We start from the raw sequence: 17807 nt of genomic DNA, 5'->3' as shown, positions 1-17807 counted from the left end.
ATCTTTTGGTTTTAGGTTGTCTAAAGTTCTTCCTGTATCTTTCCCTGTTGCTCTCCCAGAGAGCCATCCTATATAACAAAGAATTTTTTTTAAAAAGGGAGACAAAATATCAGCAAAACTGATCAACATATTAAGAAAATCTGACTTCATGCAATGTCCTACACTTGTAGACTCCTCCCCCTTCCATCTCTGCAAAATGGCAGAGGTATCTTCTCATGTCTCTTTTTTGGGGCCGCACCTGTTCTTTGTAAGTTTATAGTCTTCATTTTCAATTGTCTTGTGGTGGTTGTTCTTTCCATTTACAATGTTGTGTGATATATATATATATATATATATATATATATATATATATATACATATGTATATATATATACATATGTATATGTGTACATATTTCTTAGCTTTGTTTAATTCACTTTGCATCAGTTCATGTAACTCTTTCCATGTTTCTCCTTCTCCATCGTATTCTTTGTTATTTAACAGCACAATAATATTCCATTATTTACATATCACAAACTTGTTTAGCCATTCCACAATTGGTGGGCATCTACTTTTTTCCCAGTTCTTTGCTACTACATAAACTGCTACTATAAATATTTTGGTGTTTATAATGTCTTTCTTTTTAACAGTAATCTCACTAGGGCATATTCCTAGCAATGGAATCCTTGGGTTAAGGGTTTGGACATTTTGGCCACTTAATTTGTACAATTCCAAATTTCTTTAAAGAATGCTTATAGTAATTTATAGCTCCAAAAAGGCATTAGCATGTCTTCCCCCCAACCCCATCCTCTAATTTTAGGCCTTTATTATTAACCATTCTTAATTCATATATAGCCAACCATCTGAGACCTTGGAGTTTAATTGTCAGCGCCTTCCTTGGATTTCATCTCCTGGGAATTTTCAGTATGAAAATAACAGAAAAGCTCTGAAGAGGCAGAGGGGAACCCTGACATGTGTTAGGATGTTGAGGATATGTATGGTATATATGAAATAGGAGATGGGGAAGAGCATTGAACATTTGGAGATAAGAAATAGATATGAACTAAGGAGATGGATAGACAAACAGATTTGCTTGACAGAAAAGAAGCTAAGAAATACTGTATGTAAGAGATTCCTGAAATGTTTCTTTACTGATATTCTTCCCTTTATAGTTTATCTACTCCTCCTAGCATCTAGTCTGGTGAATATATTAGCAGGTTTTTTCCTCCCCCTTCCTTTTCAGCTTGAAGACCTTTTGATTAGATTTGAAGGACTACAGACAAATATATTTTTACTAGCTCTTGTTGAACTCCAGCCCTGGCCAGGAGCATGTTGTTCAGATATGTTAAGCTGTGGTCTACAAGTCCAAATCCCATTTGTTGAAACATAGCTGTAGAGCCAAAGGGGACCTCAGACATCCAGAACAATGTTCTCAATTTATATATGAAGGAACTCCAAGCCAAATATACTGATTTGCCCAGGGTTTTTAATGTAATAAAATCTAATATTTGAACCCAGGTTCTCAGACTCCAAATCCAGTACTCTTCAAATACACCATCTTATTAACCAGCTGTTCCCTTCCTGAATCCAGCTTTCTCTTTGGAAGCTTTTTCTTTTGATTAGAAGCAGTAATGAAAATACCAATTGTTTCCCCAAAGTCTTCCATTTCTTGCCTTTGAACTCTGCAATCTTTAGCGATGCTTCCTAGATTCCTCCTAGAAGCATCATTTGTGCTCATGTGAATCACCAGAAATGGGTAGTAGTTACCCAGTTTGACAAGTCTTGGGAGGTTCTCTGTCACCTCCCGGATACATGCCCTGGGAAGACGAAAGACCTTTCTGTTGTTATCAGGTCCACAAATAGCTGCCTCAGTATCATGTCTCTCAACTATCTCTCCTTGTCCTATTTTCCAGGTCAGTTGTTTTTGATATCAGATATTTGATATTCTCTTCCATTTTTTAATCTTTTGGTTTTGTTTTAATATTTCTATTCTCCCATGGAGCCATTGATTTGTTTGGTCTATTTTTAATTTTGAAGAAGGTTATTACTTGGTTAAGGGTTCTGTTCCAAGCTATTTATTCTTTTTCCAATTCTTCCCTCCAGACCACCTATTTCATCTTTTTATCTCTTAATTTCTCCTAGGTCAGATTAGGGAACCCTCGGCCTTGAGGTCACACGTGACCTTCTAGGTCCTCACAAACAAATCTTGATTTGTCTGTGAAGTTTGGATTCAGTCAAATGGCTGCACTTGAGGACCTAGAGGGCCATGTGTAGCTTCAAGGTTGCAGACTCCCCACCCCTTTTCTAGGTATTCATCTAGTCCTGAAAAAATTTTAAAAATTTTTTTCTTTTAAATCTCTGCTTGAATTTGCTGTAGGGTTATCTCCTTTGATTCTATTCTCCCCTTCTGGATTTTGGATTATCTCTGGATTTAATTACCTGTTGTGCTCTGTATCTTGTATTTACTTATCTCGCCTTAGTTCCTTTGTACCAACACCTGAGCTTACCTCCTTCTGTGCTTTTGTGGGGGGTAGTTAGCCCTGCTTGGTTTCAACCTGGATCACCTGGGTTCTTGTGCCAACTTCCACCTCCCCAGATTAGACCCTTCTGGATCTTTGAGGTTCAGAGCACTGGACCTTCAGGGCCCTGCAGAGAATCTCAGGACTGAGTACTAGGGACTTTAGAATCTCTGGACCTTTGGTGTCCCGGTCTGAGTGCTGCACTGGTGGCAAGCATACCCAACTGGTCTCTGCTACTCTACTTTGACTTCTAAGATCTACACTGTGCACCAATCACCTTGACACTTTCTTGTGGAGTGCCTCTGCTCCTACTGTCTCTGGACAGAGCCTTACATGTTTGCTGGGTTTCTGGTTGTGCTGGGTAGCTTTGGTCTTATTTGCCAACGTTGGCACTGGCCTTTCTGGTGAGTGAGCTTTCCTATGGGTTTCATGCTGTCTTTTTTTTTTTCCATTTCTGGGGTGAAAGAAGTTACCCACTATAGTTTCTCAGTGGTTTTCTTGATCGTTACTAGGTCTGGTGACATTTTTAGGTTTTGTTGGAGGGGAAAGGGAGTTGGTCTGCCTGATTCCATTCAGGTAGCCATCTTGGCTGGAAATCCCCTAAGAGCCCTCTCAGCATGGAGTCACCAATCCCCATTATGCTTTTATTATTCCTCCAAACATTTCTTCCTCTAGCCATCTTTCACTTAAGAGTACTTATGGATACAGATTATCATTCTTTGGAAGATGGCTGGCTACTTCCCTGTCAAAGAGTCTCTAGCTCTCTCCACGAGAACAGTATCTGTTTAAAACATTTTGATGTTTTTGAAGAGCTCCAAGTGTTTAATGATCCCTTTCTCCTGTGTTCTAGATCATAGCCTCCCATGTTCCAACCTCCTGACACAGATCAGGATTCCCTTCTGCCTTTTCAGATCTTATTTGTTTTCACATGGAAGACTCTCTTGCACATTTTATTTATAGGCAACTGAGGTTAAGTGACTTGCCCAGGGTCACACAGCTGGTGTCAAGCGTCAGGTGTCAAGTGTTTGGTCTGAGGCCGTATTTGAACTCAGGTCCTCCTGACTCCAGGGCTGCTGCTCTATCCCCTGCACCACCTAGCTGCCCCTCTCTTGCACATTTTAAAAGAATACTTCATGGGGGCAGGGGATGGTGCTAGGTGCTGCAGTGGGTAGAGCATCAGCCCTGGAGTCAGGAGAACCTGAGTTCAAATCTGGCCTCAGACACATAACACTCACTAGCCATGTGACCCTGGGCAAGGCACTTAACCCCATTGCCTAGCAAAAAAATAAATAAAAGAACACTTCATTCTGCTTGACATCAGAATGGAAGTGTTCCTTGAGTCCCTTTTCCTTTTCTTCCAGGAGGCAGACCTACCTGAATTTTAGAGTATCTGACTTGCCCATGACAAATCAAATATCCCACGGTCTAAACAGCTCCCTGAAAATTACTCCCAGCTCCATACCTGCTGGAAGTGAAGTCCTCAGTTCTCTATTGTTTTTGCTGTTACCTCTCTTGGAGAAGAAAGAGGCAAACAGAGATTAAGAACCTTATATAGGTCACACAACTAGTAAATGTCTGAGGTTGGATTTGAACTCAGATTTTCTTGACTACAGGCCAGGGCTCTATCTACTGCACCACCTAGCTGCCATCTATAGATGGATAGACAAACTCAACAAGTTACCTGTCCAGATGATAGGCAATACATATTTTTTGCTTATTTTTCACATCTGGATACAGGTAGATCAATCTCATTACGTTGTTACTTTCACTTAAAGGAACATATAGCAACTATGATTCCTAGGAATTGATAAGGCTATGTCTCTCTTTAAGTAAAGCATGCCCCTTTATCTCTAAGTAGTTGTCTCAACCCTAATCCAGGTTTACACCATGCAGTTATATGTAGCAGTCCTATTTTTGAACCTAGTTGTTCTCTTCCCCACCTACCATCCCTTCTCTCCTTTCCTACAGATATTGGAAAGGCTATACACTAAATGAGGTAGATACTATCTTCTGTTACTACTGCAAGGACAGGGTCTTCCTCAGCCACACAAGTCCCTCAGTCCTGTGACCCTTCTCCAGGACAGAATGCTACTAGCTATGTCTTGGTGGTAACCCAAATCTCTCTATAACATGGAGGGCAAGGCTGGGTCTTTGGGATGGCTCTTTACTAGAATATCACCAGTAGAGGAAAGATGAGGATGGAGGCTCAGATACCTATTTTCCAGCATTCTCTCTTGCCTACCTCAACAAGGATAGTTGTTACATTCATATAAACACGGAGCAAGACTAAATGCAGGAAGGTCATCATAGGAGATCCTGACCTTCAAATAGGAAGGCATCTACTCTACAGAAGCTATAACTGAAGTATTATGTTCAGCTCAGTGTAACGTATTTTAGAAAAATTATCAGTTAACTAAAGAGCATCCAGAGTTAACCAGGACAGCAAAGTACTTCAATACATATCATGACATACTAAAATCAATTGAAGTTAAAAGATGTTTCGCTAGAATACTTGGGCAGAGGTAGCTAATAGCTGTCTTTAAGCACATCAAGGACTGATTTATGGAAGAGGGTAATCCCTCTAGGTTTGTTCTACTTGGACCCAGAGGATACAGCCAGGAGGAACAGGTATAGTTGCCAAGAAGCAATTTTAGGCTTAAGCTAAAGAAAAACTTACTATTAGAGCTATCCAAAAGTGGAATGGATGGCTCAAGGCAAGAGTGGGTCCCTATTTCCTGGAGGTTTTTCCAAGCAAAGGCTAGACAAACACTTGTCAAATATGTTGTAGACTCTCCTTCCAGGACGGGTAGGACGAGATGACTTCTGAGGTCCTAATCACCTGAGACACCAAAAGTGGTAGCTTGTCTGGCCCATTTTACCAAGCTCTGTTTGCCCTTAGGTACTGTTCCCTTCATGGAGTTAGGACAACAGCTATACAATTAATATTTATTGCACACCTGCTTGGACCTGCTCCATCTCCTTTACTGGTATGTCTTAAGATGATGGTCACTGGTCATTTTTAAGCTGGCTCCTGCCTTGCTCTTCCCCACAGTGAGTTTTTCCTGAAATATTATCTTTCGTTTTTATGATGTTTCAACACACAGTAATAACACAATTTCCAATCCAAAAAGGGCATTTTTTTTACAATTCCCCCTTCCAAAATTTACAAAAAGAGAGGACAATTCTTTCCCATTTACAGCTATTTTCCAACTGTAGAAGTGGTTTTGATTAACATATCTAGTCTGAGTCTTCTCCGTCTTCATAATTCTTTAACTGAAGGTGCAGTTCAATGAATTGAAGCAAGCAGGGTTTATAAGGTTCCCGCTTTCTGCAAACAGCTCCTAGGGGAAAAAATTGACACTCCTTCCAAAAGAAAAAAAAATTCTGAAAGCAGTTTGCAGTTGCAACTTTTGATTGAAAAAATGGTGGTGAATAGCTAACCATCCACAGGTATCTAATACGTTTGTTACAGTAGCAGCCTCCTTCAAGCTCAGAGACTCTCTGGGATAACACACCTGCTCTTCATGAGCCTGTACTTCCTTGTGATGTGAATCTCAGTTTGCATCACCTGTCCCACTGGTCTGTCCGTGATGTGCCTTCAATACCAGACTCACTCATGTGAAGCAGGCTCAGAGATTTTGCATTCCACCACTGGCTCCTGAGAGGATGAGTATGATTTCTGCAGCTGAATCCCAAAGCCCCTTCCCCAGGGTTTCTTCCTTCTCTCTCTGTCTTGCTGTCACCAGCTCACACCTGACTCCCAAGGAAATCTGAAGGTTTCTCCTACCCTTGGGGTCAGCTGTTTGCGGTATGACTTCCATTCAACCAGTACAAAGTCAGGGTTAAAAGGCTTTACAAGATAATCAAGGCAAGAAATAAGTTGAAGCAACATGTCAGATATGGAACCATCACTTCCCAAAGTTATAGGGATACTTTTCATTTTAATCCTTTCTAACCCTGGCTTTACTCTCACCTTCGACCCCTCTCTGTGCCCTAACCTTCAATCAGCCAAATATATTCTCCTGGACTTCCCTAAAGTCTCACCCCTTTAGGTGAAACAATTCATGGTCCTCTAGCTACTATCTCAGTCTATCAAAGGCCCATCTCATGTAGCTCTCATACTTCACCTTTTCTAAGCCTTCAAAGCTAGCCCTTATCATGGTTCTCTCCCAAAGTGTTCAGAACTATCTTTTCAAGCATCACAATTGGCTCCTTCTGGCACCTCCTACCAAGTTCCAATTGGCTGGGAAGACTGACAGCAGATGGGTTCAATTTCATATCAATCTCTGCCAGGCTATTAGCTCTGTGGCTGAAGATTGACTCCTCCTTCTCTACCTTTCAACCCTACTAATTGTCTTAGAATCATATATTCCAAAATTTTAAAATATCCCAATGCTTTATGGTGATAATAATAACCTAATTTCCACCCACAAGAAGAAAACATCAGGTGTGCAAGGAAGACAGAAAGACAGAGAGGAGGATAGGAGCAGATTCCCTTGGTGGGCTTAAGTTATGCAGGGGAGAAGATAACCCTAAAAAATTAGGAATGGGGAATGGGAGGGAAATCCCTTTCTAAGGCTGGCTACCTACACTGCAAGCACTAACTACCCCCATTCAGACACAAGGTGGAAGGAGAGGAGAAACCAGTACCAAGGAAACAGGAGTTGAGAACAGCCACAATAAGGACAGGTTAAAAAAAAAGAAGATAAAGCAGAAAGTGTCTGAGCCTTGCTTAGGCCTGCTTTCCGCCATGAATAGTTGCGTCCATGTCACTCCCCCCACCCTGAACAAGTGTAGTTTGAAGGTTGAATGAGAGCAGAATCAGAAGAATGTATCACCAAGCAAGAAGCTGAGCAAGGTAGAGGTGAGAAAAGGGTTCCTTCCTTTCCTCTGGACAGGAAACGCCCTTCTCTAGGCAAAGTGTGATGAGAATAAGAAAGCCTACCTCTAATAGACAGACAGTTTCAGGGTCTAGTTCACTTTATTAAGAAACCTGATTATTCAAAAGGAGGGGACAGGAAAACCCCAGCTCCTAGTGGTGAAGGCCTCTTCCCATCTCCTATGGCATCACAACCAGAGGAGGAAGTTGCCTGTCTCACCCCCACCCTCCAAATCATAAGCAGGGGAAATTACTGGGAGAATTCCCAATTAGACATCATCCCATCCTAAGCTCGGGAACAAAATAACTCCAAATAGTAGGAGGTGGGAAACTCTCTAAGGGAAGGAGGAGTGGGACAAGCATACTACTGGGAATATTTGCAAATGAGTAACACCCCTAACTCCCAGGATAGAGCAATCAGGGCAGTTCAGGCCCTATTAATGGCCACCACTTTCCACCCTGCCTTAATATCCCCTGTAATTTTTTTTTTAATAAGCCATAGTACCTCAGGGTCGAGAGTGAGATAGAGCTAGGAAAGGATAAGTGGAGATTTAGGGGAAAGAGCTAAAGTTGGGAAATTATAGGAGAGGGAGAAGGCTAGACTAATCTTGAGGGGAATCCTATATCATTACAAACATCTTGTAGCAATAGCATGCTAAATCCCACCCAGCCCCAATATCCCCGATGAAAGAACCCCTCCCGAGTCCCCTGGACTCCACAGCTCGGCTCCAGTCTGTTGTTCCATTTCTGGGGACACTAAAATGGGGGTTCGGTGCAGGTGACAGGTTAGAGAGGTTCAGAAGGACTCTTCAGAGTGACTGTGGGGAGAAGGCATCTCAGAAGTCAAACTCCTCATGGTCCCCAGTTCCCTCCTCCCCTTGGGGCCCCCATACTCGTCGGTAATTACTCTCCAACTGACGCTGTCTTTGTCGCTCTTTCTGCGCCTCCTCCGCTCCCTGGATCTGAAGAACAAAATGAAGGGTGGATGAGATGGGAGACACCAACTGAAGAACCAGAGGAAGCACCAGGAACATTTGACAAGAGGGTGAAGGACAGGGGCAGCTAGGTGGCTCAGTGGATAGAGCACCGGCCCTGGAGTCAGGAGGACCTGAGTTCAAATCCGGTCTCAGACCAGACACTTGACACTTACTAGCTGTGTGACTTTGGGCAAGTCACTTAACCCCAATTGTTGCCTCGCCAATAAAAATAAAATTTAAAAAAAAAGAGGGTGAAGGACCTGATTAGAAGAGAGAGGCCTCACCAGGATATTGAAGAAAATCTCCTTCAGGTTCTTGGTGTCCTCATCAGACAGCCAATGTCCATCCTCCTCCTCAGTCTCTCCAGCTCCTGGCCGAACAATCTTGATCTCAACTTTACCTAGGGGAGGGGCCAGAGGAAGAGAAGAGAGTTAGAAAGCTCAGCAGGGTTTCCCAAAAGGTGGTTCCCCTCTCCAAAGGTCCACCCACAACCTCCACTTTCAGCCATGAGCCTCCACTTAGGGTTGTCTCTCCCAGTTGGAATGTTTGCTCCTTAACAGCAGGGACTCTCTTGGCATTCTAGAAGCTTACCACTGGGCCTTGCAAGTGCTTAATAAATGTTCTGTTGTGTGTTCCACCTACTCCTTGGCCAGCCCTCCCCCACCCCCCAGCCCTCCCAGTCCCCCCAAGTCTCTCTTTCCCACCTTCAGCTGTGAGCCCCTCCCTCTCAAGCAGGTCCTTCACCAGTCCCTCTATATGTTTCACTTGTGGATTTTCCCTCTTCATCTCAAAGACAGACAGATCCTGATTCGGGCCTCCAGCACGGAGTCTAGTGACCCGAACTCTGACCCGGCGCTCAGTTTCCTCATCTTTTGGAGAACACAGCAGTGGTAGGTGGAGCAGGGAGAAGAAGAATGGCATACAAGGAAACACAGGGGAACAGAGAAGACAGAGCCAGAAGTTACTAAGTCAGGGATAAAAGAGCCATTCTTATTACCAACCCTCACCTACTATTCAACCTTGTTATAACAACCCTAATGTACATAATGGTTCCAAAATAAATTAGGCCAGTAAGCCCTCCACCAAACCCAATGGGTTCCCTTCCCATCATCATTCCCTATCCCAATCTAAGCCCTCTTTTATATTGCCCATTATCCATGGGATCCTGAAAAATGAATGGGGGGGGGGAGGCGGTGGTGGTGGTGGTGGTGGTGGTTAGGTATAAGAGAACAATAACTATAAATTCCATAAATGAAATCCATCCATCTGCAATGAACTTATCCAGTTTTGCAAAATGGCAGCAACCAAGTGCAGAATCCCAATGCTGGATGGGTCTGGAAACCAAGCCAAGATGGGATGGCTCATTTGAAACTGATGGGTTTTGGCATATAGGCCTTGAGAATAAGGTTGGCTGAGGGGTGCAGTAGTCACTGAATTTCCTGCCTCTGAATGACTGTTCTTACCTGTGGACTGAGGTGGGGGAGGGCTAGTTGGAGGGGTAGTACCACCATCCACGGGTCCCTCCCCCTGGTCAGCTCCCTGCCTTCCATCCATCCTCTGAATGAGCTTGTTAAGAGTGGATGCCAAGGCCTGGGAGGCTTGGCTACGCTCTGTTGCACTCCTCGGCTCTTCTGGGTCTAGCTCCGATTCTGCCTAGAAACACCCACAGAAGGGGGGAGGGGGGAGGAGGAACAAAGAAGTCAGAGGCAGCTGTGGGGAGTTAAGAAATCCAGGCCTTCTGCCGCTTGGATTGGAGTCTAATAAAGGCTTCAACCCCCTTTTCTCCCAAGCCTTACAACCCTCCTTCATAGCTGAAGAAGGTAACTGGGGTATAAAATAAAGCTTACTAAACTTAGATCCAGAGTACCTGGGTTGAGTCTCATCTCAGTCATCAGTTATGTGCCCTTAATCCCTGAGCCTCAATCTCCTCATCTGTAAAATGGGGCTGATAATATTTATACTACCTTCACAGGGTTTTTGTGAGGTTCAAATGAGAATAAAATGCACTTAGTAAACCACTGAAATAGTATGAAAATGTTAGCTATCATTATTATTTATCCCTTCTGCTCCTATCCTGTATTTCCCCCTCTGTGATCCCACTGTCCTCTCCTCTGTCTCCCAGGATGGCTTCAGACTGGTGACATGTCTCACCTCCTGGATAATGTTATCCAGCTCCTTCTCCATCCCAGTCTTCACCTCAAACCGAAGTCGGCCTCGGTCTGAAGGTAGCAGCATTCCTTCTAGCTCCTTTTCAAATTCTCCCAAGAGTCGTTCTTCTTCATCCTCTTCTTCCTCCTCACTCCTCTCTTCCTCACCACCATCAACTTTGACCTCTGGCCCCTCCTGGGTGTTTTCTGTAGTGGTCTCTGAATCTCCTTCCTGGACTGGGTTTAGTTTCCCCTGTTATGGGGAAAAGATTGGGGAGAAAGAAAAGCTGAAGGGTGAAGGTGAGGAAGTAAGGTCCAGAAGGAGATAGATAAGAACCAGCTGTTTGTCAGAGTGGTCCTGAGGAGGTCTCAGGAGAAATGAAAGGAAGGAGGGGGTCTTTATGGGTTTAGGGGAGGGAGAGAGGACAGCTAATTTAGAAGGAAAAGACTTAAGGCAGGGAAAATACATGAGAAACCCAGAATAAATAAATTAAGGTACCATCATGAGAATAAAGACACACCAGAGACAACACTCTATCACACTGAGTGCCATACCTTTTTTGTCCCACCTTTCAGTTCTTCAATGAATCGAACCAAGTCCCCTGGATTCCGAATGACTTTGACCTGCACATTGTCATGGAAACCTGGAGAAAAAGGACAGGAGTATATCCAGTATGTGCAAAACCCCTTCCTGATTTTTTGGGATGAGGTGAAGAGAAAAAGGGAGGGCAAAATAGAGGAGACAGGTCCATGCCCTCCCAGTTACCGGGCTAATGGGTGAAATAAAGACTCACATAAAGAACTCAGGTAGCTGGAATGTTAAGAGGTACTTAAGAGGAGTGAGTATTAAAAGGCTCTGGATTCCCCAGAGTGTGGCCACATACTAGCTACAGAAATTGTCAACCCAGGTACTCTAAGGCTCAGGTTTGTCATATAATACCTGAACTGTCTACCTCAAAGACACTTGTGAAGATCAAATTAAATAAAATGAAAGCAAACTGAAAAACCCTACACAAAATGTAAGGCATTTATTACTGATACTGCTAAATCAAATGAACAAGACTTAAGTGTACTATCTGCAAAGTATGTGCTAAGCACTGGGAATACAAACACAAGGAAAGAAGAACCTCTACCTTCAAAGAGCTACATTTTATCAGATATGACAAGGTATACATATTTAAGTGCCTACAGAATAAATACAAAATAAAAACAAGATATTTAAATATAAGATAGGAAGGAACCCAGCAGGTGAGGGTTGGGGAGAGAATCAGAAAAGGGTTTATGTAAAAAGTGATTCTTGAGGACAGTTAGGTGGCAAAGCGGATAGAGCACCAACCCTGAAGTCAGGAAGACCTGAGTTTAAATCTGGCCTCAGGCCAAACACTTGACATTTACTAGCTGTGTGACCCTGGGCAAGTCACTTAACCCCAACTGCCTTTTTTAAAAAAAAGTGATTCTTGAGCTGCCCCTTAAAGGAACTGAGGGATTCTCTGAGATAGAGGTGGGGAATGAGAGTAATCCAGGCAAGGGGGATTGATTGGCAGTTCAGGGCCCAGAAGGGAAAAAAAACAGAAAGAAGGCCAAATGAGCTAGACCAGAGAGTTCTGGAAGACATATGTATAATGAGTCTGAAAAGGGCCAACTTGTGAAGTGCTTTAAGAGTCAAAGGGAAGAATATATATTTTATCTAGAAGCAATAGGGAGCCACTGGCAATTGCTGAGTGGACAAGTGACATGGTCAGGCCTGTGCTCAAGGAACATCCTACAGGCAGCTGTGTGGTGGAAGCACTATGGTGGGGAGAGACTTGAGGCAGGCAGATTTATTAGAAGGGCAATGCAAATAGTCTAGGTGAAAGGTGATAAGGGCCTGAACTCAGGTGACTGTGTGAGCGAATATAAAGGAAGAGTCAAGCCTGAGGGACACAGGGGTAAGAAACTGCAAGATTTGGCAATTGATTGGATGTGTAGGTAAGGAAGGAAGGGAGAGAGAAGGGAGAGAGAGGAGAAGAGAGGGGAGAGGAGAAGGAGACCAAAGGGTAGAAAAACAGATGGCAGCAGAAATATCCCACAGGCTAGGCTATTAAACTACAAAGCCCTATTATTCCTTCACTTGTACTCTGCTCAAACTCTGTAGTCTTTGGAAGGACTAGAGGGAGAGTTCTGGGGGGTGGAGGATGGATTTTCCTAGGTCCAATGTGCCCCACTAGACCCAAGGAATTAAATGGTTGTCCAGAAGCCATTCCTACTGAACTGGGAATCTGTGCAAAAGTCCTGTCATGAAGGCTGCCCACAACCTCCTCTTCTGTGTTCCTCAGTTTCCACCCACAGTGTGAGTAGAGCTAACTCACCATCTACAGGATCTGGTGCTGGACCTTCCTTCTCCAGGTTGGGGTCCTGCTCCTAATTAGGGGGGAAAGACAAGTAGATTCTAATGGCTCTTTGCTTCCTCCTCCAAACTACCCACCACCCAAGTGTATCCCTCCACGTCAGGTAAACTTCAAGTATCTCATGATGGTCCTATCACAAATGACCTCACTACCTCATCTCTCCCCAGATTCAGAATAGACAGCCAAGAAGAAGTTGGCTCTTACCTCAGCCTGAGCCTCTTGCTTTTGGGTGGCCTGTTCTTCAGTCTGAGGGGGCTTGCTCCAGATATCTGATTCACTGGGGTCACCCTTGGGTGGGGTCACCTGGGAGTGGGGATGGGACAAGGCAAGGTCTGAAGAGAAAAAGATAACAGAGGGAACTACACCTGCACCTCCTCTGCATGGATCTCAACAGGTAGAACAAAGGGGTCAAGCTATGTGGCACCCCCTTCCCTTCCCAGGGGCTACTATAACTAGCAGGGAAGAGCCACCTCACAGGATAACTGAGAGGAAATATGACCTGTTCCCTTTGTATCGAGGACCCCAAACTTTGTCTCACTCCACATTTCAAGGTCTGGGTTGTGAAGCTTCTCAGAGATTTCTTCAATTTTCTGCTTTGCATCTACTGGAGAAAAATTAAAAGGGAAATTGATTGGAGATCATAAGAGACTAGGTGTTCAAAATAATCCCTCTCCCCCCATTCCTCTCTCTCAAATATATCCCAGTCCCCCTGAGACTCACACACTTGTCCCTGGATATATGCTCCATACTGCTCTGGCTGTAAGGTAGGGTGGCATCGGATGGCCTGGGGGGCAGCACTTGGAGGAGGTCGAAGAAGCGGATGGGAGCAGAGTCGAGGGGTCCGAATAGTGAGCACATAAGAACATGACTGAGGCTCATCTACCCGATCAATGTAGTCACCTGAAGCATCTGAACCTTCATCACACAGAAACTGACCAGGAGAGAGCAGGTTAATTCAGGAAGGATCAGGATAATGTGTGGTTTATTGTTGCTATTGGGGAGTGGAAGGGGGAGATTTGAAAAGGGGAATAAAAACCTTCATTATATAGAAAATTAACTAGAGTGACAAGGCAGAGAAAGGAGCATCAGATCATTAAGTCTTTGGGGACTGGCCCATAGGGACCCCAGGGACAATTGTGCTCTATCCTCTCAAGGTTCAAGTGGTTTGTCATGAGGAGAGATGGCTTCCACTTCCTCAAACTCACCCGGACTTCAGTCTCTCTGGGTCGACCATTCAGGTCACACTTGGAGCCATTTCCATAGTTCTGACTGTGGTAGCGTTTCAAACGGTGTTGCTTGGAGGCCTGATAGACAGAGGAGGCAAGAGAGACTAAGAGGAGGCAGAAATACAGTAAAGTAGGAGGGGCAGCTCTGAAAATGCTAAGATTTTTTTAAAAGACCCTAGGAGCCAAGTCTGAATGGTCATTCAACCCCAAGAAGCTAGTTTGACTAACCCAGACCCATTCCCTATTTCCCAGAGTTCTCAAGACTCCAAGCAGGATCCTTACTTTCCCTTCCAACCCTGCAACCACCACTACCTTGGCAGTCTCATCATCCCAGTTGAAGGAAGATTGGTAATATCCAAGATAGAGAACAGAACCTTTGATCTCTGAATCTACAAGAAATACCAAAGGGTAGAACTGTTACTCTTCTTTAAGGGAAAAGGTCAGAATAAGGTAGGCTACCCTTCATATAGGATTGCTGAGGATTTAGTGGGAGAGTTAAGGAATTAGAGGAATCACCTTCCATGTGGTACTGTTGTATGTGGCGTCCATAACAAAATTCATATGTCCACCAGTCCTTGGTCTAACAATGACAAAGTTAACAGTCAGTAGGGCTATGGAGGGGGAGGTGTCTGTCCAGCTTTTAAGATCCTTTTGTCCTTTACACTTTTCTCAGCAGGGAATCCTTTATGTTCTCTATGGAAGGAGATCCCTTACTGCCCCTTGACCTCCCTGTCTCCAGGTCTTCCTTCAAAGCTTCCTTGAAGTCTAAACTTCTTCTAGTTGTAATTTCAGCCCTCCCCTCTCATTCTGCCTTTCATAAAAAGGGGAAACAACAGATTTTCGCACATCTCAGTTCTTTAGAAACCCTCAACTTTTAATTTTATCCCCATCCCTCAACCTTTCCCACTCCAGATGAACCCCTCCTCCCAAACTCTCTAACCTCAACCTGATACTATAACTCCTTATACCCCAACACTCTAGTAGGTTATATTTGGGATCTATCCTGAGTATAGGATTATTTTTGTCTTCATCATCATCTTTACTCTTGTGTGGTATGTTTATGCCCTGGCCTAGTCCCTATACCCTCCTTCCTCGACAGCCAACCCTCCCGGCTTTCCACTCAACTAGCCACTCTATCTAATTTGATCTCCTGCCCTCCTTCTCCCTCCTCCAGCCCCATTCACTTTCACTAAGCAGGGTGCATCTCTCATTGGGTTCAGCAGCTCAGGGACTCCAGGCCCTTTATAAGGAGGGGCCTCCTCCTCATGCTCCCGCTGGAAGTGAATGGCTCCAGCTGGTAAACGGCATTCATATCGTTGTTTGTACTTGGAGGAGACAATCACGACCTCTGAAGACTGGCTCTGGAAGAGGAGAGAATAGGATTTGGGGAGTTGGGGGTGGAATAGAGGGAGAGAGGTTGGCAGAGATCAATGACGACAACAATGACATCCCTAGCCAAGCCTGGAAGACGAACGCAGTCAATGAGGAAAATGAAAACTATGTCCACGGCTGTCCGTGGGAGGGAAGAGATGGCATGGGCAGCGTCCGTACGGGGTGTGTTCCGTGTATTTTGTTTCTTTCTGCGACACAGGAGAAGCCAGGCTTGCTTCCCGCCTCCGACTCACACAAGGGGGGTTAGGTTCTCATTTCCCCTTTCGGGGACTCAGTTTCCCCATCTGTAAAACTGAGAATCTGCGTGGCTGGATGTCTGAGGTCCCCAATCCTCATCCGAAGAGGGATGGAGTGACGTCTCCCGGGGGTCCTCCTCCATGCCCCCTCGCCCTCGCCTCTCAGGGTCCTTAGCCTCCTTTCGCCCCCTCCCCGGACGCCCCACCCCAGCCTCTTGTCCCAGCCGCCCCCCCCTTCTGCTCCTGCTCCCCCGGGGCTCACCTGACCCCCGATGACAGGCCGCGGCAGTATCTCTATGCCGTATCGCATCTCATTCAGCTCCTCCAGGTTCAAGCTCCCGAGCACGCAGGCCGGCAAGTCGGACAACAGAGGCCCCACGAGCAGAGGCCATAGCAACTGAAAGAGCAGCGACGTCGCCGCCATCTTTCGTCCCTCGGCCCTAAACCGGAGAGCAGCCGCTTCCGCCCTGAACCGGGCAGCCGCCTCGCCCTTCCCCCTTACGTCTGTCGAGTTTCACTGGTTTCTTCCTTCTGCCCATCACAGCGGCTCGGGCTCCTATTGGTTTGCGTGATGTCGGGCTGTATGTATGAGAGCGACGGACTGACGGACGGACGGGAGGACTGACAGAAAGATGGAAGGAGGGAGGGACAGAAAGACAGGCTGACGGACCAGAGCGGGGGTGGTAGTGAGGGTGGGGGTGAGTGGGAGGAGGTGGGCTTCGGCTCTGTGATTTCTAAGGCCTCTAACCTGCCGCCAGCGGATTGGCTGGAGTCAGCGCTGAATCAGCCAATCAGCAGCTAGGTCAGTAGCTCTCCTCTAGAAGGGGCGTGCCTGAGCGGAGGACTCAGGGTCGGAGGTATCCTCCTGTCCCGGACTAACTGTCAAATCTAATTAGTCAACGTTACCTCTGCGGCTGGGCGGGGCAAAGAAGAGGAGCTGGCCAGCCCCTATGCAGCGGGGCCGGCCACAGGCTGGCAGGAGCAGAGGGCCGGTTTCTTCGACCCTGAATGTCGCATAAAAAGAGGAGTAGGGAATAAGCATTTTTTAAGCATTTACTATGTGCTAGGAATAATATATATAAAAATGAACCTCTGGCTGTACTGTTAACTATGAAGTAATGATACCCGAAGGCATCTAATTGCCTTTTAACGTCTAATTGTTACCATAATGACGACAAAGTGCTATGTGACCCTGGGCAGGTTGCTTAACCTCTCTCATCCTCAGTTTCCTCATTTGCAAAATGGAGATAATAATAGCACCTACCTCACAGGGTTCTGAAAATGAGATGACAAATGTAAAGTGTTTTGCAAGCCTGAATGTTAGCACTAATAATTAATAAATAATAAATAATTTAATTTGTAACACTGGAAGCACCCTTCCTCCCAAAGTCTTCCCCCCCAACAATAGGGCAATGTTTAATGAATTATAGTACACTTATATAACAGACCATTATGATGTAATTGCAATGGACAAGTATGAGAACTACCAAGAAATCTTGTAGGGATGTATTCAGAAATGAATGTTAAGTAACAACAACCTGTATCAATAAAAAATGAGATAAACATGTTTTAAGTGTGAGGAATGTAATCTTCTAAATACAGCTGGGCGCCATTATAAGAGTAGCCCTATGGCATTAGTGGGAGTAGAGCTGTTCTCTGAGTCAAGAAAGCCTGGGTTCCACTTCCAACTCTGATACTGTCTGTGGGACTCTGTGTAAATCACGTAACCTCCCAGTGCCTCCGGCAACTTTCAAAGACTGTAAGTCACAACACATGTACACCAATGAACTCACAATTGCAGTAAAAAAAAAATTGCTCAAATATTGTAATGGATAAATGACCTTGTCAATGTGGGTATTCCCTTTAATGAGGCAAATTGAAGTCATTCATGTCCTTTAGAGAAATCCTTTTGGTCAGTTGTGCTTGTGAAATGCATGGGAGAAGTCAGGAGACTAGTAATAGTTACAGTAATAATAATAATAATAGTAATAATAATAATAGTAATAATTACAAAAGGCTATTGTAATAGTCCAGCTGAGAGGTGATGAATGCCTGAATGCTGGGG

The 17807-nt window shown here is 44.8% G+C and overlaps 1 protein-coding gene across 4 annotated transcripts; it reads right to left on the bottom strand.

The window, feature by feature from the left end:
* Nucleotides 1–5613: 5613 nt before the first annotated feature.
* Nucleotides 5614–16454, bottom strand: OS9 (OS9 endoplasmic reticulum lectin). 4 transcript variants are annotated; one of them, XM_020990137.2, is made up of 16 exons: nt 16005–16453; nt 15299–15475; nt 14631–14694; nt 14427–14503; nt 14094–14192; nt 13609–13819; nt 13386–13492; nt 13093–13191; nt 12850–12901; nt 11057–11145; nt 10506–10754; nt 9818–10007; nt 9059–9223; nt 8639–8754; nt 8297–8339; nt 5614–8195 (listed from the first exon to the last, which is right to left on the bottom strand). In XM_020990137.2, exons 1-16 carry the CDS (start codon nt 16164–16166, stop codon nt 8164–8166), a joined length of 1932 nt encoding a protein of 643 aa, XP_020845796.1. In that variant the 5' UTR covers nt 16167–16453; the 3' UTR covers nt 5614–8163. The 4 variants fall into 4 exon arrangements, with proteins under 4 accessions (XP_020845796.1, XP_020845795.1, XP_020845794.1 ...); XM_020990136.2 differs by having other exon boundaries at nt 8285–8339; nt 16005–16452; XM_020990135.2 differs by having other exon boundaries at nt 5614–8339; nt 13386–13489; nt 16005–16454.
* Nucleotides 16455–17807: the final 1353 nt, after the last annotated feature.

The sequence above is a fragment of the Phascolarctos cinereus genome, unplaced genomic scaffold (genome assembly GCF_003287225.1).
Source record: "Phascolarctos cinereus isolate Bilbo 61053 unplaced genomic scaffold, phaCin_HiC Scaffold_1;HRSCAF=81, whole genome shotgun sequence".
Taxonomy (NCBI): domain Eukaryota; kingdom Metazoa; phylum Chordata; class Mammalia; order Diprotodontia; family Phascolarctidae; genus Phascolarctos; species Phascolarctos cinereus.
The sequence above is the reverse complement of the archived record's forward strand: the minus strand, read 5'-3'. Positions and strand labels throughout refer to the sequence as shown.

Bases quoted from the DNA above. Each gene is read 5' to 3' on its own strand.
- OS9 (XM_020990134.2), bottom strand. From the start codon at position 16,166: ATGGCGGCGACGTCGCTGCTCTTTCAGTTGCTATGGCCTCTGCTCGTG. The intron at 14,193-14,426 runs GTAGTGGTGGTT...TCTGTCTATCAG, and splicing joins GGGATGATGAGACTGCCAAG to GCCTCCAAGCAACACCGTTT. The intron at 8,340-8,638 runs GTGAGGCCTCTC...TTTGTTCTTCAG, and splicing joins AGATTTTCTTCAATATCCTG to ATCCAGGGAGCGGAGGAGGC.